General features: G+C 41.0%; 2 protein-coding genes across 3 annotated transcripts in view; one reads left to right on the top strand and one right to left on the bottom strand.

The window, feature by feature from the left end:
• Nucleotides 1-11,578, bottom strand: part of TUT4 (terminal uridylyl transferase 4) — a 33,308-nt gene extending 21,730 nt beyond the window's left edge. The window contains exons 1-6 of one of the 2 annotated variants that reach the window (XM_083619532.1): nucleotides 11,449-11,577; nucleotides 8,316-8,437; nucleotides 4,764-5,428; nucleotides 3,243-3,406; nucleotides 1,950-2,066; nucleotides 1,134-1,311 (exon numbers count right to left, since the gene is read on the bottom strand). In XM_083619532.1, the coding sequence (XP_083475658.1) occupies nucleotides 1,134-1,311; nucleotides 1,950-2,066; nucleotides 3,243-3,406; nucleotides 4,764-5,319 (1,015 nt within the window). In that variant the 5' untranslated portion in view covers nucleotides 5,320-5,428; nucleotides 8,316-8,437; nucleotides 11,449-11,577. Of the gene's footprint in view, nucleotides 1-1,133; nucleotides 1,312-1,949; nucleotides 2,067-3,242; nucleotides 3,407-4,763; nucleotides 5,429-8,315; nucleotides 8,438-11,448 lie in introns of both variants that reach the window. The other variant, XM_083619531.1, reaches the window with a different exon arrangement.
• Nucleotides 11,579-15,517: 3,939 nt separating this feature from the next.
• On the top strand, nucleotides 15,518-25,315 carry GPX7 (glutathione peroxidase 7). The gene is made up of 3 exons (XM_083619530.1): nucleotides 15,518-15,795; nucleotides 21,366-21,627; nucleotides 23,500-25,315. Exons 1-3 carry the CDS (start codon nucleotides 15,553-15,555, stop codon nucleotides 23,661-23,663), a joined length of 669 nt encoding a protein of 222 aa, XP_083475656.1. The 5' UTR covers nucleotides 15,518-15,552; the 3' UTR covers nucleotides 23,664-25,315.
• Nucleotides 25,316-25,552: the final 237 nt, after the last annotated feature.

Raw genomic sequence — 25,552 nt, 5'->3', positions numbered from 1 at the left:
CAAACATACAAGAAATAAGTCCTACTGCAACTGACTGTATAAAGAATACAATTTTAATTCTGGTTATAAGATGTTTTGTGATTAGAAAAGCAAAAATTAAATAGTTTGCTCAAATTAATCCCACAAGTGCAAACTGACACAGCATTGACTCATGTGCCATTACAGGTCTCTTCCAGTCCAGACACACAACAGACACAGATACAGGCTTTATTTTACCCCCCCCCCCCGATAAAGTCAAATGCTCTCAGCATTGAATTGTGTGTAATCATGGGATTACTTCTAAGAAAAAAATGTATTTAATACTAGGGTGTATAAGAATGAACTCCATGCTGCTTAGCAACATGTGCAACACTTTTATGTATGATGAATGCACACCTACCTATTTAATTGAAGGTAGATGCTACAGGAACCCTTCATGTGTAACATAGACAAATGTATATTCATCCCACATTATAAGGTACAACACTGTACACTTGACAGCTTTTGATCTGTCAGTCTACTACATCTCTGTGTTACATTTAACTGCACTGGTATGGAAAGAATAAACAATATAAAATGCAATTACCAGACACTGGTATTAGATACAGACAGCTTCATTACTGAAAATGTGAAGCTTTCCCATCCAAACGTTGAGGGTATTTTGCTCTCATCAATTCAACTATATGTTCTGGTTTTGTCTCTAACTAGAAGCTCTGCAATGGCTGATGAATCAATGCTGTTTTTTTCCTAATATGAAAAAGATACTTAAATTTCTGCTTTTCTAACCATAAAGTACTTTATAACCATAAAAGAAAAATTATTCATTTTATATACTCAGAAGCAAAGCATTTATGTACATCTGAGAAACTGTGGAAAATCAGGTTGGGCTTCATCTGCCTGAAAATTTTTACATGAAAACCTCAATTAAAATAATAATCTTCAACAAACCTTTTAATATTCCATAAAGGAAGAGAAAGTAAAGATACAAGAATGTCAGAAACCACCAATACCATCCTGTACTACAACTTTCCAAAACTGGTATTTTAATGTACAATTGAATACACGGAAGTCAAACTGATTGTAGACCCAAAATGTATTCTAAGCGAACAAGCAAACAATCTCCTTAAAGAAAACTAAGAATCTACATTAGGTACCTGGTAAGTGTTGCTGAATTATCTTTTCCATATCCCATACAATTTCCTGGCGGATTTTGAAATCATTATCCGATATGCCTTGTTCCTTTGCTGCCTCCATCAGCGTAAAACTCAAGGCAGTTACTTGTGCAGGGGAAGGGGGAGGGAGAGCACGGAGTTCGTTTTCTTCTTGCTTTTCCTGAAAATATTATGAGTGGTAAAGGATAGTGTTACCACTGGAAGAATTTTCAGGTTCAACCCATTTTCATTTGCTTCTTTAAATCTTGTTAATTCCAGCCTATAGCAAAAACTGTCCATGAAAGTGATATAATGTCAACAGGTCATTAAAGATATCTGAGAAACACCATAAGATAGGGTTGCACAACTTTTGCTCCAGTGCTCATCATGAATTATCTTATAGAGATGCTGCAAGGTTCAGTGTTGTCACCCATGTTGTTAGTATTTGGATATTATAAATGTGCTGATGACATTCAGCTCTATTTTTCCTTTTGTCTCAAGATGAGGAGGAGCAGCAGTGATGCACTGAAGCAGTTCATGTAAATTAATATTTTATGTGCTTAACGTTTTTTATTTGTTTAACAAGATACCTTAAGTGCAACAGATGGGGGCAGGCAGAGGGAGCTAGAGACAGAATTATCTGCACAATAATAGACAATAGGAAAATACTTTTTTTCCACCATCTACAATATAGTCTTATGATTACAGTGCTTTAACTATTTACTTTGGTTTCAGTCCAATAATTCTTAGAAGTTATATGAAGCAATTAAAGTAAGTATAATTCTGGTAAAAAATTCCAAGCCTTGATCTAAAACTTACCATGATATTCTTTTTATGACGTTTTTCTTTAATATGTTTGTGAGCTCCCTGGATATTTTCAATGTGAACTAAGCAGAGCTTGCATAGGTACTGGCAATTAGAGTACTCTGGAGAGCGCTGTGGAAAAACCACACATTTAAAATTCAGCAGCCAATTAATTATGTCTGTTTTATTTTCCATTGTGACGATAATAAGCAATGAGAATAGTAGATGGGGATTGTCCTTGCTGTTCACACTGGCTGTGCTGTTCACACACTATGAAGAATTTATTCACACATTTCTAAATAGTTTAGACTCATATTTTTCATATTTCCATGACGCCACTAACACAGCTCTTCTTGTTTAATGCTATAAATCCTAAAATACCAGAAACCTAGAATCAGCTAAATCCTAACAAAAGATGCAGTACCTGCACTCAATTTTGCTCATTCTGAAGAGAGAAAAAATTCTTGGCAGAGTTTGAAGAACTGGCAAAAGAAAGATTCAGAGCACTAAGGCTCAGAGACGTATATGGAAAGGCAAGTAAAAGGACTTGGGATCATGAGGAGTTCAACAGAAAAGTACTTCCAAAGCTCTGCAATAGTGAGACCTACCCTGGATATGAAGGTGGGAGACTGCTTTGAGCCTCTCCAGCCAAATAGAAAAAGAATAAGCACAGTAAGCCTAAGCCCCATGAAAAAGTAAGTTTTTTTAAAAAAAGGAAAAGGGGCCCAGAGAAGGCAAGAAGCCATGAAAAGCAGATATTTTACTGGCCTTCAGTCTTTTAAAGAAAGAAAAATTCTCTTTGCCCTGAAAAAGCCTGTGCATTGACCCACAGCACTTGCCAGAATGGTTATGCACACTGGCTAACATGCACAAAATTCAGCTTTTTACACATCACCCAAAATTGTTCAGAAATAATGTCTCCTGGCATGACCCAAAATCAATTAGGCAAGTGGTGGCAAACACACAAATGTTGGCTTGTCATGGACCAACTGCCTTTTCCCCAAGGTTACTATGCACCCAAAATATCATGTGATTAGACCCCAACTGAAATAAAAAGCATATAATCTGTGTTCCCACTGATTATGAGAACACACAGTGCAAATCAACATCTGCTATAAGGGGGGAAAAGCAAAGGATGAGCCTCTGTCTTTTCTAGAAACTGTTTCTACCTCCTTAAAGAGAACCATCTCACACTCCACTGTTATTAAAGAAATTAAGTAGCTAATTAATTTCTTCTGAATTATGTGACATGCTATGGTAAGTGGGGGAAAAGCATCACCTAAAAAGAAAACTGTACAGTTTACTTACTTTTTCCAAGCGAATAATATAATCTCTTTCCAGTCGCTCTTCTGCTTGTTTCAAGCCTAGCTGCTGTTCAGCCGTCAATGTTGATTCATCAATTACAGCAATATTTTCTAAATAATCAGCCTCCGAATTAGCTTCTTTAGCAGAATCTGGATTCTTTATTTTACCTAATGAAAGGAGGAGCAAAGTTGATTATTAACTTCTTTTCTCCAGACTCAATGTAAGCTAAGGGAAAATTAAATAAATTGGAAATCCTATAATGTGAATATGCTCTCTCCTTGATAATTATGTGAAACTAAGCATAGAAATAAAGCTGAATTTTAAAAAGTAAATTTTTGATTGTTCTCAGAGTATTAACAAGAATCATACCCTTGAGCTATTAGAATTACCGAGATAACGTAACAGGTAGAGCAATTCAGAAAGCACTATATGAAATTATTATTATTATAAACCAATATGCAATGTTTTGTTAACTTCAATTGCATGTTGCATGTTATATTTAGGCCTGGTTCACACATCACTTCAAATGAAGACATATAGTTCAGTGCTACAGCATCTGCTCACTCTGGTGATTGGATGAAACTGATTGCCCAAAGTCTTCTTGGACTTATTACCTGCTACTGTATTTATACTGCGTACTGTACATGTTTTTCAAATTTGTGTGTTGTTTTACTGTTTTACTTTGTTTTTATTGGCTTTAATTAGCATTATTATTATTATTATTATTATTATTATTATTATTACTATTTTAAAAATACTTTTATTACTTTTAATTCGTATTTTGTAAACTGCCCAGGTATCCTGATTGGATTAAGAGGGATTTAAAATTTGAACAACAAAAAACCAAATAAAGAAATGAATGCTATAGCACACAGAGACAGGAGTGACATTATACTTGATCCACACTGGGTCTACACATGTAACAGAATGGGGTGGAAAAATGGACTGCCATGTTTTAGGCGGCATGTGGGAGATACCACATTTGAATTATGCCCCTGTTTTGTTCTTTAAAGACTTAGGATGAAGATTTGACTAGGCCTTCGCCTGGTATGCCAATTTTCTATTTGAATGGAGATGCACGCATATGTATTTTATTTGTTTGTATTTAACATAGAGAAGGAGTTGAAAATGTGACCCTACACCTGCCATCTGATGTGCTGCATTCCATTTTATCACCTCTTCCTGGAGTATGAGTAGGCATACATGGGGGGAAACAAGCTATTCTGATATATTAGCTAAAAACTAGGTTCATAATAGCTGCTTAGAAACTATCATAGCAACTTAGAGTGACTGAGCAAAATGCAAGAGAATGTTTTATTTCAGAGCTATAATTATTTCTGCACTGAAACACAGAAAAAATATTTTTGTACTTTTAAAGGTTGTGGGGTAAGCTTACATTACAAAACACATTTTTCTACCACACTTGACAGTAAAGATATAACTAACATGCACAAAGCAAAAGCCATTCAAAATGCATTTCAGACTGTTGGATTTTTAAAAATAAAAACTGAATCCAGCACTCACAGGAGTCTTCAGATTTGTGTTCCATTGGTCCCAGATCCAAACCACTTTTGACTGAGTCCCCAGGCTGATTAGTATTAATTTTGGATATATCATCTCCAGGTGGATTTTCCAATTCAGAACTCCTTCTCTGGGCAGATGGTAAGCTTTCTGTGCTAGCACCATTCTCTGAAATATGGGAGCTTGAAAGATTTTCAACCATGTGCTGAGCTCTTATCTGTTTCGGATCATCTACTTCTGCTGGTACATTTGGTAACCTTTTTGCTTTACACTGATCTTGAATATTTGACCCCATATCTTTACATCCAGCAATACAACTATTTGTCTTACATGATTTATTTTCTCCTGACTTTTCAGGACAAACATCATTTTGCTTATTCTTTTTGCAACTGCTCCCACCTGAAGAACTTTTTCCAGCTTCTTTTATAGATTTGTCATTTTTGTTAGTTTTATAATTTTGATTGGTTGTAACTCTGACAGCTTTGCTTTCTTCACAGACAATTCGGGCAGATTTTCTTGTGTCATGATTTCCAGTTTTTGAGCTCTTGCCCTCTTCCATTATTGAGAAGACCTGCTTCGTCTATTACTTGAGACTACTTGAAATATAATTTTGCAACAACTGGAGTGGAGCAGAATCCTCTGTTCAGGCAGGGTATCTGGCTGATTGTCTAATGAGAAAAATTGAGAATGAGAACACAAAGAAACTCTTACATTGTTAAACATAGTCCTAAATTAAATTAATATCAAAAATGCTTGCAATGAGAGACTAAAGCTAAGCATGTCGGGGGGAGGGGAGAATAATGGAGGGAACATTCACATGGTGTGATGGAAATATCCTCTATTAGTTTAATAAGAGCACAATCCAAACCCTCCTCCACATTTTGTTGGCTGGGGGTGATTAGGATATGGAGCAGAGATTCTCTCCATCAACCTGCAGGGGAAGAGGGTCAGCTAGCTTTGACCAAGTGGGTGATAAGCTAGCGCTAGTAGCTCTCCCAACAATCATAGAGTGTAGAGAGTCCCAAAACAAGGTGATACTGAATCCAAAACCCAGGAGATATTCCAAAGGTTCTGTTCCTATGCCAGCTTGCAGCTTGTGGCAGCAAAGCTTTGGATGTGGCAGTGCCTCTGCACCTCACAGGCCCTGTGTTAAGCTTGCTCTGCCCATTAATTTTGAGATTTTCCTTTGCCCTTTGTTGGGGCAACGCAAGTACTAAAGCAGCAGGGGGAGAAATATCCTCCAGCACATTATGCTAGGCATGCTCTTCCTTGAGGCTTCCTAGGGACTTCTACCTTACTGGCCACATTTAGAGCTCCAAACTCTTACAATTGTTTTGTAGAAATGCTGCCAATTAGTAATGTTTTCACAAACATTAAAAAAAACATTTCAGAGCATTCGTACATAGGCCTCTGCTTTACTTATACCTCAACAACTTCTAAAATAAGTTTGCTTTCACTTCAGTTTTTTCATTAAGTTCAGAGAGAGAGAGAAAAGTACACTGTATTGCAACAGTGTCAAAACAATATGTAACACAAAAAGGACTACCTGAAAGTTGCAATAAAATATATCTTGTAAATATTGCTTTTTAAAATTACCTCAAAGGTTAATAAAAGGGCAACATTGGCTTTAGCAATGAAATAACAATTAATGATTTCAGAATAAAAACTATCCTTCATTTACGTAGTTATTTGTTAATTCACTCATATTTGTAACCCTAACCTACCTCAACCTGCTCAGAACAGGTAGCAAATTATTATTATATAAATGCTGACATCAGCTGGGGAAATTGATCAGTTGGGGGGCTAACCACGTTCACTAACCATTGATATTGCCTTGATAGGAAAGGAATGACAACTACATTGCTACAACAGAAATACACGGCAGTGTTGGGATTTCTTTATTGTGTTTAAAACATGAATACAAACTTAAGCTACTTAAATTTTTATATAGAGAGAAAGGTATTAGCCACCTGGTGCTTAAACCTGAAACTTGCTATGTTTGAGGTTCTATTACTATTATGATTTGACTCAGACAATTGCAGATAAGTTTCACTTTCGTTTCCTGTTGGTTTCTAAGGTTTCATAATCTCACTTATCTTTCACTAGCACTACCAACTGGCTGTAATATCAAGATGTGAATTATTGCAAAACCACATAAACCCAAACCCACTGAACTACAACTTGTACAAAAAGCTTAATAACATTTAATACTAAAGAAGGAACTAAAATGTTAGACCTGTTGAGAGCTAAATGCAAGGATGGGGAACCTGTAGCTCTCCATACAACTACAACTTCCATCAACGCTAATCACTGGCCATGTTGGCTGGGAGCATCAGGGGAACCACAGGTCCCACCCACCGACCCACCACCCCATTTAAATAATACTAGTTCATTAAAAAAGCATATGATTAATGAACTAAGTTTGCCTATTAACAAACCTAATTTGGGGCAGGAAGGGGGGACCCTTTCTCTCAGTGCTATTTTTCCTAGTTTCAATTCACCCATCCCTAAAAGGTATTTGCCTTGAGAGGGCAGATCCAAGCTTTGGGCAGATGTGGCTATTTTAAAGGGAGAAAAATCCCATAAGAGGTGTGTGAAGGGGGATTATTGCATTGCATTGCAGCTCCAATCCAGCACAGTGGCACCTCATTTCTTGGGAGGAAACTTGGGGGGGGGGGAGTATCAGGACATTTTAATGCTATTTAAACCCATTATTATAGAAGCCCAGAGAAAATGGCCACATTGGGACAATCAAATATCTATTTTGTAAGCTGAGTGGTGAACAAGCTTCATGTATGCAGCTGCTTTGCTCCTCCCTTCACACAAGTGGGGAAATAAGCCAGAGAGCCACAGTTAACCATAACTTCCAAACTGAGAAATTATGTCTGGACTAGGAAATGGCCTGCAAGCAAGCCAGAATATGAAGTAATTGTTTAAAGCTGGTTTTCACGTCCAGGGTTGTTTTGAAAACATTAATCGTAATTTCCCACTTCAAATATAACAAGAAGCTGCAGCAAAATTCTAGCTTGTGTTTCCACTTGTGTGAAGTGAGGAGCAAAGCAACTGAATGTAGATGCACAAAGTTCATTTTTATCTTAGTTTAGTAAGGCAAAATTTGATTGTCCAAACACATCCAATTTAAGCTGAAGATCAGAAACCAACGCAGGGCAAGAAGACTTCCTTTGAAAAGAAGAATTCTTGCCCAAATTCCTCCCTATAGTACCACAGATTCTGGCAAAACGAATGTAAATTGGCAGTTGTAAGCAAAAAAAAACCCAAAAAAACCCACAAGTAGTTTTTAGCAAATTGCCAAAAATATTTTTCTTTAAATGTGACTTTCTTTAAACACAACACATGATCTCTAAGAAAAATGTGCAGCTTGTCACTAAAAATAGGCTTTTTTTTTTCTTTGAATGCATTCAGGAGGAATTAGAGACCTAACTTCCATACCAGGTTAATTGATAAAAAGCATAAGCAAAGGTACAGTTATACAGATGAAAAAGCCTTGCTGGGGAAGAATCAGCATGGTTTCTACAACAGCAAGTTTGGCCTTACCAATGATTTTGAATTCTTTGAAAGCACAATGAACATGCAGTGATCCAGTAGGTACTGTATCCAAGATTTGAAAAAGCTTTTGACAAAACACTTTACCAAAAGCTCCCTAGTAAACATAACAGCTGTTGGAAAAGACAACAATTTGATGGCTTTTATGATAAAATGGCCTTCTCTTTCTGTAGTTGCCCACTACATTTCTATTATAAGCACAGAGAAGCAGGTTTCCCTCCTCTGACGGTTTGATTTCTATCATGGGCACAGAGGAGGGAGGAAGCAATCCTTCACCAGCCCTCTCATTCATGTGTATGGAATTCTTGGTTGCCTACTAGGTGAATGTTTAAATACAAGGCAGTATAAATCTGTGATGTGGCCACATTTGGAAAACTGAGTACAGTTCTAGACATGGTATGTGACCTCTGCTCAGAAACTAGTGCCTGAAGAAATGGCATGCAGGGAGATAAGATGTGGAGTGAGGGAAGAGTTCTGCACCCTTCACCCACATGCCTCTTTTGCTTTTAAAATTACTTTCCTTTTCTATGTAATTTGGACAGCTTCATCACAAGGAATTCTGGGCTGACGTAATGTAATTTATTTTACTAAACATACTGCAAAATGATAGCAAAGTTTTCTTTAGATTTACTCTGCGCTCACTGGAGAAACTGGAGTGGAATCTGGTGACAGGAGACAGATAACTTTATCTTGCCATTGTTGATCTTACTCCCTGTGGCTGATAGTCACAATAACTATTAAATATGACATTAGCACTCTTGCCTAGCTCAGACGATTTTGATTCTTTCAGTATTTGGAAATACTAAATCATGTGAACTTACTGCAACATGAACTTTAACTTCCTAACAAACATTACCCTGTTCAGGGTTCATTGGCAGCATTCAAGAATCTCCATACAAGACATGTACTGCTTGTAGTCTCGCACATCATAAACTGCACAAACAGCTTCTCAAAATAAGGGTAGTGTATCACACAGCTGTAAACTGGGGTTTTACCCAATTTGCATAAATACTAATGCGCAGAAAGTCTACGTTTGTTACAGAATGACAATCGCCTGCTTTCAGAAAGGGCTCTGGTTATGTTTACAGCGTCACAGTAAACCACAGTTAAACCAGGAATGCAGATAGTTTCTGCTTCACTCTCCCTCATGTGAACAGGAGTAACAAAACTTAATTCCTGGCTTGCATCATGTCCAAATGGGATTGTGGTTAGTTCTCCTCCACACAAACCACAATGTAAAGCCAAAATTTGTTCTTGACTTATCAATCATGGTTTATTTGGCACAAAACAAACCATAATTCTCAATTCAGACAAAATGCTAAGCCAAGGAGTTTGGGTTGTTGCCCCAACTCATGGTATTTGTATTATTATTATTATCATCACCATCATCAACACAGTGACTCTACAAGTAAAAGAAGAGTGACGCAGAATCAATCTCCTTGCTAACATAATATTATTAACTATGGTTTACCATGATGTGTAAACTAGATCATTCTTTTAAAACCTAAAAGATAACTTCTACTATGAACCCAAATTTTGAGACATCATCAGCTAGTATGCTTCTTTCACACTGTAATAATGGAAGAATCTTCCACAATTCTATGCCAGTGATACATGTGAACACCACCATAAAAATATCAGGTGCCCTTTTAAAAATTGATGTTAGCATAAATGAATTTTACATAGTTTTCAGCTCTTTATTGGACTGGCACCTAAAAAGGTTGATAGTGAACCCAAGCAATATCAAATATTTTTCAATCTTCATGTGGTGAAATCTTACATTCGAAAGGTTATTACAATGTCATAATACTTAAGATGATTACATAGAAGAGAAGCAGGACCATTTAACAACAGGCCCAATAAGTATTTTTGTTCTATTTTCGCTCTGCTATGAAACTGACCAAGTTCACATTTTACAATGGAACTGAATACATACTCAAATCTGCATATCAATCATGGCTCCTCATAGTGTGCTTTTGAAATGTGCAACAACAGCAAAAGCTGTAAGTTTAATATATGCCTGCTTCTGTTACTGAAGCATGAACCCTTGATTTTCTCCATTTGCAAAATGCAGACAACTAATTAGTTTTTTAACCAGCTGTTGACCAGAGATCACTTTATAGTGGGAAGGTTCCAAGTGAAAGTGGTCCAGTGCTAAGGCAGAGAGCCAAAAGCCTTACCCACCATCACTAAATAGCACAATATGCTCTGCTATTTTGTAGTGCGATCGCCTTAAGGTAGAAACCTATTTGTTGTAGTAGTTACTAAGCTCTTTAAAGTGCCCTGTAGGCTGATGGTGCTGCATAATAATTTACAACAGTGATGACACTGACCCCACTATTCACCCATCTGCTTTACTGAGAGGCTCCCAGACACCAGACACTCTAAAGCCGGCACTCGGGAGCCCCCCAATTAAAAGCCCCAAGTGCGAAAGGACTATTTTGTGGAAATCTGTGTCAAGCCCCTCCTCGCAGGAAACCCATCAAGTTGTGTTAACAGCTTAGCCCACTATCAGAAAAACAGCTCGATTTCCCAAAAACATGCCTCTATAGGCTATGCTCCAACGTCTTTATAGTGCTCCCACGGAACAAACAACACCCCCTCTTAGCCCTCAGAAGTACACGTGCAGGATCAACTTTTTGGTGTGTGTCCCCTCTAAATTATCGAATTAGCCAACCACATCAACACCCCCCCCCCGCCCACACAAAAACACACACCAAAACAACTCGCTCAGGGCACAGTCCTCATCCAAGGGCCTATTTTCCTTAAACTTTCTATTCTTCCCACCCAGACAGGAGAGAAACAAAAGCAGGGAATGGGGAAGTGGGGTCCCAACCAGGACCCTAGCTAGGAGGGCGCCTGGCAGACCCCCACCCACCCAAAAAGAGGTGCTCCGAGAAGACTTTAAAAAGTGGGTGTCGGGGGGGGGGGAGACCGTGGCGGAGGCGAGCGAAGGGCCTTGGTGCAGAGAGCCCCCCTCCCCCCTCCCCCAGGAGGGTAGAAGCCAGGAGCGGGCACGGAAGGAGGGCGAAAGAGCGACGCGGGGGGGGGGGACACGACCCGCTTCCGTCTGCCGCCGCCGCCGCCGCCCTCTCTCTCTCTCTTTCTCGGGGGACTCAAGTACCTGGCTGTCAGCCCAGGGATGTGCCGGCCGCGTCCCCCTCCATGTCCTGCTCCGGCAGTTGGGAGGCCCCGACGCGAGCGCCTCAATCTGGGCCGGCCGCCATGTCAGCCGCGGCGCGCACTGCATTGTGGGGGAGGGGAAAGGAGGCGCGCGCGGCGGGGGGGGGCGGGGGCGGTGTGAGGGAGGGAGGCGGCGGAGGCTGCCTTCTGCCAACCTGTCTTAAGGCAGCGGCAGCCGTTGCTGTTCTGCCCCCACCTTCCCACCTATCCACTGTAACTACAATCCCGGTAGCCCCCTCCCTCCCCCTAGGAAAAGATGAACTCCCTTCTCCTTTGAGGCCTCAAAAATAAGGAGTCTTCACGGTGGAGGCTGAAACTCTTTGGCCGGGCAGCCCTCCGAGCTGCGCGCCGCCTCAGGGCCGTGGTCGGCCGAGAGTTGCTGCCTGCAGGGTTTCATTTGCACCGTGGGCCAGGCTCGGCCCGCTGAAGTCACGGCTGACAGTCCCCTCCACGCAAACATATGAAGTAATAAAATTAAGCCCGGGTTAAAGTCGGTTCTGCGCTGCCTGTGAGCTTTTGCTGAAAGGAAACCGCGCATGCTAATCATCCAAACATCTTATCGCGCCAGGACTTTTGCTTTGCCTCCTTGACACACGGACCTTAGAAACTTGAGGCGTAGAAAGCAAACAAGCAAACACGTAGCTGTGGAACAGATCCTCCTGATGACGCTCACAAGCAGATTCCGAAAAGGGATTAAGCGCAGTCCACCTCCATTGCCAACTATCTGCTTAGTTTTTAAAAATCGTGGGTCGAGAGGGCAATGTAGCATCATGCGATAGATGAGATATTTGTGGGATCAGCATGCTGAGAGTCATTTCATATGGTGCATCCAATCATGAAGGCCACCCAAACTGTTTCCAAGCACCAGTGCTTCTCACAAGGCCTGTAATGTTTGTAACAGCCTGACTGTGCATGTATTTCTTTTGAATTAATATGTGTATGGAGATCCTGGGCTGCTCAGATGATAAGACCCAGCTCATGGCCTCACTGATGTGGTCCAAAGGAAAACAAAGCAATACATTGACACCAGCTGCAGGAGTTGCTGGAAGGAGGTGTACAAGACGCCATCCAACCATCTTAGGGACTCTGCTCTGGATTTGTAAACATCACAAGCACTCCATACATCAGCTCTGGTGACCACACATTTGAGGAGATTTTGCCTACCTGGGTTCCACCATAACCAGCAACCTTACAATTGATGCTGAACAAGGGTATTGGCAAGACAGCTACAGCAATGGCTTGCCTCTCCAAAAGGGTATGGGAGAATGTGATGCTAATGTCCAATACCAATATGAAGGTCTACCAGGCCTGCATGTTGAGCATGCTGCTTTCTGGAAGTGAGCAACTTACAACCACCAGAAGCGATGCCAGGAAGATTTGGGGCATCACATGGTAGAAAAGAATTGCACTCCCAAGTCAGCGATGTCTATGCTGGCTTGGTCATATCCACAGAATGGAAGATGGCAGGATTTTCAAGGATGTGCTCTACAGGGAGTTGGCTTCAGGCACCAGGCCCACTGGCAGATAAGCTCTGCATGACAAAGATGTCTGCAAACATGACATGAATGCTGGAGGAGCACAGAGAGAAGAAACACCATGGTGCATCTGCAGCCACACAGCCAGATGCCTTCATCTGCCCCAGCTGCAACAAAACATGTCTCTCTCTCTCCACAGCCACAGCAGGCACTGTAACCTTCCTACAGTTTGACTTCACCCCCAAAGGTGCACTCCTCCATTGTTTCCCAACTGCTGAATTCAGTGACACTTAGTCTCCAGCAAGCGAGCACAGAATTGCAGCACTTGTCCTTCTTTCATTGCCAGTCTCACCTCTACACCAGCAGTCTCCAGGATTTTTCAGGACGCTTTCAGTGTGATCAGGCCAAGATGCACATTAAAGGCTAACAAATCTTATCTCCTTTCATACACATGCATGCATATTCTTCTTGTCCTTCCTCCATGGAGATTGGTTGCCTATAGAGGGTTACTCTCCTCTCAATAGCCTGGTTAGATAGACTAGGGCAGACATGGTCAGACTTGGCCCTCCAGCTGTCTTGGGTCTACAATTCCCATAATCCCTGACCACTGGTCCTGTTAGCTAGGGATGATGGGAGTTGTAGTCCCAAAACAGCAGGAGGGCCAAGTTTGACCATGCCTGGATTAGGCTGAGAGTTAGTGACTTGTCCAAGGCCACCCAAGGAATTTAACAGCTAAATAAGAATTTGAGAGCTAGCACAGGTCACACCTACAGCATTCATTTAAAGCATATACAATACACATCTACAACACATAGTCGTACCCCCCCCCAAAAAAAAGAATTCTGGGAACTGTAGTTTACGCCTCACAGAGCTGCAATTTCCAGCACCCTTAACTTGAATGTTGGACTTGGAGCAGGAAGATCCTGGTCCAAAACTTCACTTGGCTATGATGAAGCTCATTGACCCACTCACATTCTCAGTTTTACCTACCTTTCAGAATTATTGTGAGGATAAACTGGGGCACAGCTTTCATGCTGTTATGAGTACCTTGGAAGACAGAGGGATAAAAATGTTATACAGTCATACCTCATGTTACGACCACTTCATGTTATGTTCTTTCAGGTTACGTCCCGTGGCAACCTGGAAGTACCAGAAAGGGTTATGGTACTTCCAGGTTTCGCCATTCACACATGCGCAGACGCGCAAAATGACATCACCCCCACCCCACAAAATTCAGTGCAGTTTTGAAAGCAGTTGTTAAAACCAGTGATTAAAATCAGTTATTTTGAAAGGTTCAGTCTGCTATCTTTATTCAAATAGTGCTCAGTTGTGTCCAAACATAGATGAAAACTTACTTCTTGATCTCAGGAACCATGATGCAGAATTTGGTTACAATATCTTAAAAGAGGTGTCCAAATGCATGGTGAACTTTCCAGAATATATCGTATATTGTTTTTTATTATTGCAAACTGCTTTAGGGGTTGAAAAAATACATATAAATGCCATATCAATATTGCAATAAATAAATCCTGCATACACATAATTATTCTGCCTGCTTCATTTATAAAACTAAGAGTGGTTTTAGATGTAGATGGAACATGAATGTGGATAGAACAGGAAATCCCAGTGACCCTGGATACAAGGACAGCTTCTGTCCAAGGATCAAATGCTGTTTCCAGACTGTTGCTTGCTGAGATTCAATCACTTACTGGCAGGTTCAGGTTACACAATTTAAGCTGATTTGAAGCTCTTGCATAACAAACCCTCTTCCTCTTGGAATCAGACTTTTTGCAAAAAGGGAAGTGGATAGGAAACTTTCCAATTTATTTTTACCTCCTGCTAAATGCAGAAAAGCAATACCCTCAGTCATGGGCATAGCCAGGATTTATTTTAGGAGGTGGCAGGCTTTATGTTGCGAGGGGGGGGGGCAGAACCAAGTTATCTGCGATGCAATTGGTCAGTTAGTTAGGTATTTTTACTTATTTACTTGATTTAGGGGGGCATCTGCCCCTCCCTGCACCCCCTGGCTACCCCCATGCCCTCGGTGGTGCTAAAGGGCTTCTTCACTGCTGGATGTAGTGGCCTCATGGAGCGGAAGCAAGAGACACCTGTGCTTCCTGGTCACCCCAATCATCAGTCATGGTCAAAGCAACTTTCAAATATATATCTCAAACTGGATAATGATGACAGCTTTTTTCTCTAGCTTGGTATTTTATGGTTCACTTAAAATGCATTTTTGATTTATTGGATTTAATGTGTAGAGATTGTATCAGTCTTTTATAAAAGGCCAGAAAGATTACTGTACTAGTCTGGAGTTTTTTGGGTTTTTTAGTCTGAAAAGAGACTATTAGCCTTAGAGCCCTTTGCAAAACGAAAAGCGTGAACTGCAAATCTCAAATCAGGCATTTGATAGGCGAGATCACTAATAAACTGTTTAGGAGATTCCCTTAAAAAAAAGAGGGAGGGAGAGAGAGAGAGAGAAGATGTGGATTGCTTTTACACGGAAATAGGAAAAACTGTTGCAATTTCTTTTTGCAGCAGGCGACGCTTCTTTCCGGCTGTGCTTTGCGATGGTGGAGGACGTCAGTGCCGGGCTTGTGTGCAGTATGTTAGACCCTGAGGGCAGTGTAGAGCACAAAGCGGATCCCTCTTTCCCCAAAGTTTTTCTTATCCCCTTAGCCATGCTGATCGTCATAGGAGCGTTGCTCTTCTTAGCATTTTGCGCCACCGAACCGAAAGAGGACAGTTTTTACTCCTATAAAGTGGTGAACATCAGGGGCAAGCTAGTTTCCCTGGACAAATACAGAGGCTCGGTAAGTTTGCAAGGAGAGCTGCCTCTGCTGCTGCTGCCCCAGCTAACCAGCGAGTCACATCGGCATGCCTGCATGACGGACGGTGCGGGGGGAGATAATGCATCTTTTAACTGGCCTGACCGGTTTGGGAACGGTCTCGTTTGGGGCGCGTTGCCTGCGGATTGGCGCCCACGGCTCTGCTATAATCTCTATTAAAGCACCAGAAGTTTGCTGCAGTCAGGTCCCTTTTCTGCTTGTTCTTGCATGAGATGTTCCTTCCTCCCACAGTATTCCGCGTATACGTGGCAGGCAGGCAAGACGCCTTTCATTCACTCGGAATCGCAGCGCCTACGTTATTTTCTGGCGATGCCACTTGTTGAAGTACCATCATCGGGATCCATGCGGGTTTCCCTCCTCTCTTTTAAAAATAGTTACAGATTGTCATTGCAATATGTTCGCTGCCTTCTTAAGAAAACTTCATTTTGTTTAACTGGGTGGGAGAAAAAACGGTGGGCGGGAGAGGCCCAGTGCTACAGAGGGATTCAACAGGAAACATCTAATTTGACATTTTATAACCCTGTCAAACTACCGCTGCTCTTTTAAATTTTAACATTGGTGTTATGTGATGCGGAGGATTACTTGAAGAAGAGGCACTTAATTTATCTGTTACAGATATTAAAGATGCTATATATGTTCTTTTTCTAAAGGTCTGAACTAGGTTCTACTCAGAATAAACCCGCTGAAATTAGTGACGCTAAGTTCGTCATGCCCATTAATTTAGGTGGGGCTACTCTGAGTATGATACACGTTAGATTCAACCCTTAAATTCATATTCTTGAAATGTGCTGCTTAACATAAGCAGTAATGTATATTTGCATATTATTATTTTTTTAAAAAACTGCAATGGAAACTGAAAAGCCTATCTTTTTCTGCAATACTTAACTTTTTTTTAAAAAAAACCCTGTTCTAACACTCTCCAAGACAGCAGGCTGTAGTTCAGCCTTTGCCAACCTGGTGCCCTCCAGATGGTTTGAACAACTCCTATCAACCACAGTCAGGCTCTGTTGGCTAGGGATGATGGGAATTGTGGTCCAAAACATCTGAAGAGCACTAGACTAGGTTAGCTAAATCATTTCCTCCAGACTTCCCTCTTTCCCACCTCTGTCTATGCTGAAACAGTTTAGGTGGTCAGAACATATGGCCATCAATGTTCTGACAACTTGAACTATTGTATTTAGGTATAATTCTTCCCTTTTCTGGGTATAAACAACTGGTACTACATACAAATTAATTGCTTTAGTTTCATCCTCACATAGCTATTGCTCCCTATTTTCTTCACCCATACACCCTTGGACATTTCTGAAAGAGCAAAGTGTGAGGTGCTTACAGTGGACACTAGATGGCAAACTTGATTCACAGTAATTATGATATTCTAAGTATATCAGCAGATAATTGCTTTTGCTCTTACCTGCTGTCAGAAGCTAGAAAAGGTCCATTACATCCTGAATTTAGGGTGCTTCCAGACGGATTTAATCTTGCATATTGGTTGCTGAGGTATCACAAATTGATTGTTGGTGACAGGTTTTTTTTTAATTACCCGATTTTCCTCTAAATGGGTAATTTTCAGTTAAATGGACAAACTAATGCTGGAAATTATGGATACTGCAAAGAATGATCCCACTGGAAACTCCCTCTAACTCCTAGGGCTCTGAGAATCTGAGCTCTAAGGGACAGAATCAATCCATCTCCCAGAGAAAAACTTGGGATTTCCCTTTCTGCCCTGGATGTATATACAATACATTGTTCAGCATAACAAATAAAGACACTGCTAATTTGAACTGGAAATGTATCCTCTAGGGACAGAGTGCTTTGCATAGGACATTGCGTTTCTGCAAAACTCACTCCCACACTTGCATTCAGACACTGCCCACAATGTGTTCAGAAACTATATATCCCTTATCCACCCCCCAACCCATGGAAGCAAATACACAAGAGAGCTTGTTATAGAAAAACTATTGAAAATACTTGGCAGGATTTCTTAAATGCAGTGTTGACAAAGTCAGTTCTGTTTGTGGCTCAAGAGTGTTTATGCGTTCACACTGCCCTTACGAGCATGTCCAGACAAAACATTCTCATGCTCCTAGTCCAGCATTGTAGTCGGCCGTACCCAGATCCTAGAAAGCTATGATATATTGTGGCCATCTGGACACAGACTTCACTGACAAGCCTAGAGCCAGTGTGGTGTAGTGGTTTGAGTGTTGGACTAGGCCCTTGGGAGACCAGGGTTCAAATCCCCACTCACCCATGAAGCTCACAGGGCCAATCACAGTCTCTCAGCCTACCTCACAGAGTTTTATGAGGATAAAACATGGAAGAAGAAAACCATGTAGTACGCTACCTTGAGCTCCTTGGACAGGCATAGGCAAACTCCGACCCTCCAAATGTTTGGGACTACAATTCCCATCATTCCTGACCACTGGTCCTGTCAGCTGGGGTGATGGGAATTGTAGTCCCAAACATCTGGAAGGCTAGAGTTTGCCTATGCCTGTCCTTGGAGGAAAGTTGGGATGTAAATGCCAATAGCAACAACTATAAGCTTCATATTGGCAGGCCATTCCTAACTAACTGTGATGGATGTGGAACCTGTAGCCCTATGGATGTCCCCTCCCATCATCTCCAGCCATTGACTCTATTGATTAGGCTTATGGGAATTGGAGTCCAACATGTGCAGGGCCACAGATTCCCTCCCTCTGCCCTTTGTGAAGAGATGCTCCCAGTCTGGGGATAGCAAAGCTAGGCTGAAAAGCTCTGGAATTTTTAATGAGTTTTAAAAGAGAACAAAGAGGCCTGATATCATGCAGATAAATAAATTGCATCACACTGAGAGTAAAAAGCAGTTATTGCAAAGAAGTCATGGGTCACAACAAGGGCGGCACCGGGTGGGGGGGGAAACCAGGGGGGCAATGAAGGAGCAAAGTATCTAGGTGGATCTCTCCAAGAACCTGATATCTGCATACATGGGACTCTCAGGAAGTTTTCAATTCAGCTCTTGTTCAGATCTAGATTTGCTTAGCTTCAGAGATAAAACTACATCTCATTGTAAATAGTACATTTATCAATGTCACATTGGTCGCCTGAACGAGAAAATAAGTGTGTGTGAGAGAGAGACACACACAGAGAGAGAATGTTACTTGCACACATGTGCGCACACGCATACACGAGTCCTGCAACAAGATTTCGCACTGCTGAGTACTCCAGTCCAGTTCATGAATCTTCATCCAATTTTCTATTCTCCCATTCCAATAGTTAGCCATCATTCCATGTCCACTGAGGATACTTTTTGGTCTATTTTAGTTTTTTCTCTCCCCCCTTAAATATATTTTATACTTCAGAAAAATGTGGCAGTTCCCAAGTCTGCTAATGCCTTCCTCTTCAGAACATTGAAAATAGAGGGAAATCTGTGTCATGATGACCTGCACTTCAAAATGTGCAACTACATTACTGCTAATTAACTCATACATTTGTGCCAAGGCCGCCTTAAGTGGGCCTGCTTGGGACTTCATGGCCTCCATAACAACCATGAAACTGTCTCTATTTGTCATTGACCTGATGCATAGAGCAGGGCATGTCTTCAATATACCTCTTGCCCCAGGAGATGAAAGAGATAGGTCTGGGAAAGGAGGGCTGGAGAAATTCCGTTGTCCTTCTCAGACCATTTCCTGGTGAGGTTTGGTCCCAGGGCAGGAGTATTCTCCTACAGGGGTAGGGACCCATTAGAATGGTCTGCCCCCAGAGATGTATGGAATCCATGGAATTTCTGAATGCTCTATGGGGAATTTTCTGCAGATAGGGCTGGGTTCTAGTTGTTGCTGTAGTCTAACAATATGTATCAGGCAGTCAGCAAAATCATTACAGTGGTACCTCGGGTTACATACGCTACAGGTTACATACGTTTCAGGTTACAGACTCCGCTAATCCAGAAATAGTGCTTCAGGTTAATAACTTTGCTTCAGGATGAGACCAGAAATCATGCTCCGGCGGCGTGGCAGCAGCAGGAGGCCCCATTAGCTAAAGTGGTACCTCAGGTTAAGAACAGTTTCAGGTTAAGTACGGACCTCCGGAACGAATTAAGTACTTAACCTGAGGTACCACTGTACTGAGTGACCTCTCTGGGGTTGTAGTAGATGGCTCAGTGAAGATGTTGACCCAGTGTGCAGTAGCTGTGGAAAAGGCAAACTCTCTGCTGGGGATCGTTAGGAAAGAAATTAAAAATAAACTGCTGGTGTAGTAATGCTGTTCTATAAATCTATGGTGCAACAGCGTTTGGAATACTGTGTTCAGTTCTGGCCACCTCACCTTAAAAAGGATATCGTAGAGTTTGAAAAGGTTCAGAAAAGGACAAGCAAAATGACCAAGGGAATAGAGTGAGCCCCCTGTGAAGAAAGCTTGCAGCATTTTGGAGTTTTTAGTTTTAAAAAAAGGAAAGCAAGAAATGGCATGACAGATATTTATAAAATTATGCACAACGTGGAAAACGTGGATCAACAAAGGTTTATCTCCCTCTCTCATAACACTAGAATTCGTGGACATCGAATGAAGTGGAAATGCATGCGCGTCTCTGCCCCTGTATGTCTAATATGGTAGAATCTGTCACACACATCCTTCTATTTTGCGAATTTTATAGTGAAGAACGAGTTCAACTTATTTTGCCGCTTTTATCAAAATTTATACCCCTACAACATTATTTGGAATCCTCCCCCGAAATTCTACGAAAATACCTTCTGGAAGATTCCTCAAGCTCAATATCATATAAGGTGGCCAAATTTTGCACTTTAGTAATCAGGAAGCGTAAATCTCTTCTGTTGAATGGCACACTGCGAAGTCCCCTTGTGTAATCCTTTTTTTTCCTGATGTTGTTGTTGATTTCTTTTTGTTTGATCTTGTGGTGTTTAGTGTTACTGGCTTTTGCCGCAATAAAACTTGAACTTGTAAAACTTGAACTTGAATGAAGTGGAATGTTGTAGGACAAACAAACAAAAAAGCACTTCTTTATGCAGCACGTTATCAGACTATGAAATTCGTTCCTACAAGAGGTAGCCATAGCCACCAACTCTGATGGCTTTAAAAGAGGATTAAAGAAATTCATGGAGGCCAAGGCCAGGTTATGTGAAGCACCTACCTGTTCACTGAGATCTGCAGAGGCTCTCCTGCTGAAATCAATATTGCAGCAATCTGGGAGAGGGCCTTATCTGTTGTGGCACCCAGCTTATGGAATCACCTCCCCTCTGAAGCAAAGCAAGCATCAACAGGGATGAGTTTTCAATGCCTGCCGAAGGTTCATTTGTTTACCTGGGCATTATCTGGTCATTGATGCCAAGTCTGTAGCTGGGTCTGGCTTACTGTGGGCATTGTTGCAAATATTGGTTGCTGTATTTTAATGTTTGAATTTTAGTGAGGATGTATTTATAGTGCTATGAATTGCCCTGGGTTTTTTTAAAAATGCAGCGATCTATATCTATCATCGGTCTAGCTAGCTATCTAATAAATGAATGAAATAATATGTCTCCTTCTCATTGTTATTTTCCCTTTAGGTAGCCTTAGTTGTCAATGTTGCAAGTGAGTGTGGCTATACAGACAGCCACTACAAAGCCCTTCAACAGCTGCAGAGAGAACTTGGCTCATATCATTTTAACGTGCTGGCATTCCCTTGTAATCAATTTGGACTTCAAGAACCAGGCACCAACAAAGAAATTGAGAGTTTTGCCAGGAAAACATATGGAGTCACCTTTCCCATGTTCAGCAAGATAGCAGTCAAGGGCACCGGGGCAAATCCAGCCTTCAAATATTTAATTGGTGAGTACAGCAGGCATTCTAAAGCAGCTGACATTGAATCTGCTTTGCCCCCAAAGTCGTAGATGATTTATGATAGCGAGCGGTGCCATTTCAGATGGGGGGGGGGGAGCGGCAGGGAGGTTGGCAATATTCAGCAAGGTTTAAGGGCTAGTTCTTCAATTCAGTCAAGGTTAAATGGTGAAAAGGCAATCTCTTTCTAGAGCATCTGTTGTGATTATGTTCGTTCTACTTTTTTCTATCTCCCAGGAACTCAATAGGAATGACAGGAATTCAGTTGAGGTTTAATTGCCTTGTCCTTCAAATCAAAGTAGTACAAAAACATTCAAATCACAGATATGTGTTCCTGGAAAAGTATAGATGGCCTCCTCTGCAGGTTCCGCTTAAACTTTTCCAGATATTGTTTGTGCAGTCTTTTGAATGTAAGCAACAGTTGGAGCTTATGCCTCCTGGACTGTGTCCGGATGAACAACTGTTTATTGAACATTTATCCTGATTTATTTACAGGGAGGTTAGACAACAGTGCATCCCACACTTTCCCCATCACTTTCCTTACTGCAAAAAAGTCCAATCATTTGGGGAAGGGGATTTATTGCACAGGACTTCCCAATCAACTATAACTGAGCAACCTGAATTGGTTGGTATGTAACTGAATCTCACCCAAGAATAGCGACAGTCTGAAAGCGCCCCTCCAAAAATGAGAGTTATAAGATGAGGAAACTCATCCTGCCTCTAGCCTTCTACCAGAAGCAGAATGACTGAAAGGAGCCCTTGTAAGAATTGCTAAGTGATCTCTTCAGCTCAACAAAAAGCAGGATGAGAGAAACCCAGAGATTCCCTAGAAGAAGGCTGATAGTTTGTACCCAGAGAAAGGGTTTGCATGCTCCAGCACCTGATTACTTGCAGAAGCAGTAAATGAAAATAAAGTTTTGGGCATTAAGGATAAAAATACTAAACCTCAGCATTGTGTCCCACAATGTTTTCTCTGGGGGAAAGCAGCAATACAAGAGGAAGGGTGGATAAGCTCTTATAGCAGATCAACACCATACATTTAATACATATCCATGATTTCCCTCAAATAATCCTGACTATTGTTTGTTAAAGATGTTGGAACATGTGCTTTGGAAGCCATGTGATTTAAATCACATGCTGACAGGGGCAAGACAGTTTGATCACATTACACTGATCTTGGCTCAACTGCACTGGCTGCCAATTTCCAGGGCTAATTCAAAGTGCTGGTTTTGACCTAGAAAGCCTTAAATGGCTCACAACCACAATACCTTAAGGACCGCCTCTCGCCATATAAAACTACCTGGATCCTGAAATCATATTTTGGAGCCCTTCTTCATGTGCCTCCTCCACGAGAAGTCCAGGGGGTGGCAACACAAGATAGGGCCTTTTTTGCAGCAGCTCCCCATTTGTGGAATGCTCTCTCTAGGGAGGTTCAGCTGGCACCTTGATTATATACCATCAGCTGCCAGGCGAAGACATTCCTCTATAACCATGCCTTTGGCTGATTGACACGATGCCCTTTTAAATGTGTTTGTGGACAAGGGGATTATTGATTTGTTTTCATTCTTATTTTTATTATGTATTTTGTGTTTTTTACATATATAGTAATTTTATGTTGTGAACTGCCCTGTGACCTACGGGTATAGAGCAGTATACAAATTTAATAAATAATAATAAGAAAGTAGATTGGATGTTCTTTAAACGTGTGGTGTGCCCATAGTTTTTCCAAAGATTTTGCTTAGCCTACATTTTTATTTTGCTTAACTTCTGCATTGATTTTGACAATCAAATCCATCATTAGTATCTTTTTTCTTTATAACTGAATAATAATCAAATTATATGTCATTTCCCCTTCCTATGTAGATTCCACTGGTGAGGAGCCAACCTGGAATTTCTGGAAATACCTTGTAGATCCAAATGGGAAAACGGTCAAGGCTTGGGACTCTACTGTCACTATTGAGGAAATAAAACCTCACATCACTGAACTTGTGAGGAATATCATCCTGAAGAAAAAAGATGAACTGTGATTATACCCATACCCACACCCACACACCCCACTAATTCTTTAACCTCTGATTATCATTTGGACCATTATTTTCACTCTTTTCATTCCTAAAAGAAAATGTAATTTTAAAAAATTGTCAATATGAATTCCATCAACATGAGTTAGCTCCATCCTCCAAGTACAATACTGTATTTTATTTTTTGGTCTTGCATTCAATCCATTATTCAACCCAGAAGGAACTGGTTCTCTTCTCAGGGGAAACACACCAAAGGTCTGGGGTTTATTTCCCATTTCAAGTCACCTATTGATTGTGGTGAAGTGAAGAACCAATTAGGATCTCTCTGTAGGCAAATAACCTCAGCACTCTAGGATTTCCTAGAGAAATATTACTAATAGCTACTCTTACATGAACTTGTTCATCAAGGGCATTTATGAAATGCAACCCAGAACAGGTATAATAGATCTTAACCTGCATGTGGTTTTAAGATGCAGTTTTTATGCTGGGAAACAAGAGCACATTGACACTATCTGTATCTGCACTCACACCAGTCACATTCATTTATCCCTGAGAATGCATACACTAGGATGGATCTAAGAATCCTGTGACTGTAGTTCTATTCAATGAAAATGAGATTTTTCCTGCCAATTATTATTATTATTATTTTAAAAACCTGTTTGAGAGGATTGTCGGAACCGCTCGAACAGAATGGAAGAGAGTATTGGGGGGCTATAGTTGGAGGACAAGAATCCTGTTAGCAGGAGCCCCCATTGGACCAAAGTCCCTTTTGTGAATGGAAGGAAACATTTGGACCCATTAATCCCAAACTGTTGCATTCCTGTGTTCTGTCTGTTGTCATTCAGCATTTTGCATGTGCTGATTTATTGTGATTGTTTAAAAATAATAATAATAAGCAAATTCCTTTCAATTGCCGCAAAGTCCTCTTAGGTGTGAACTGAAATGTAGCATTGTTAGAGCAGAGGTGTGGTTGGTGATGTTCTTGATGGCATGTGTTTTTGGTTTCCTACCTTTCTGGCCCTCTCAAGTTCCAGAGGCATCTACCCTTAAAAAAATCATTACTGAAACTGACAAAAGATTTCAATCATCTTTGCAGCTTGCCTTGAGAAGCCTGGTGAAACAGAAACTTTGCAGATGTTGGGAAAAGCTTTCTCAGCTGTGCACATCTACATCTGAGAACAACTTAAGGCTTTCACCCCACTTACACAGGGAGTCTTAGAAAGGGTTGTGAGTTTCACCAAGTTTATCCAGATTCAGCATGGGATGGGTAGGTGCCACTGAAAGAGCTGCCTTCCCCTTCACATAGAACAGGTAACCAACCTGGTGGCATCTGAATGTTGAGGCCTACAGTTTGCCTCATCCCTCACCATTAGTCATGCTAGCTGTGACTGATGGGAATTGAAGTTCACAACATCTGGAGGCCTCCAAGTTGGCTTCCCATGGGATAGAAACTAGGTAATGCTCAAACAGTGAATTAGAGCTCACATAGGGCTTTAAAAATATTTTTGTTGTTGTTTGGAAGCATCCACAGATTTTCTTCAGTTGTTGGAATTAAGTGACTTGACTCAGAAATGGAAGTACATATAACCACTGGTGAAAGGAATGGAGAATTTTTGTTGACTGAACCAGAATAAAAGGAGATTCCTACATCATTTTAACAGATGTTTGCAAACTTCCATACATTACACACAGTTTGCTTGAATGTGATCTATTAGAATCTTAAAAGAATCAAGCACCTTGAAGAGAGAGACCAAGTTTTTTCATAATAGCTTGGCCCATAATAACTTGTTGCCTAGTAATAGAGTTGAAAGTGACCTTTATTCATTGATCCTGCTGATTAATACTTTGGACACTCCTCCGTTACTCCCTCCACAAAATATTATAGAGGGTACCCA

This window comes from Podarcis filfolensis (genome assembly GCF_964270895.1).
Source record: "Podarcis filfolensis genome assembly, chromosome: 6".
Lineage (NCBI taxonomy): Eukaryota > Metazoa > Chordata > Lepidosauria > Squamata > Lacertidae > Podarcis > Podarcis filfolensis.
This window is presented reverse-complemented; position numbering and strand designations above follow the sequence as displayed.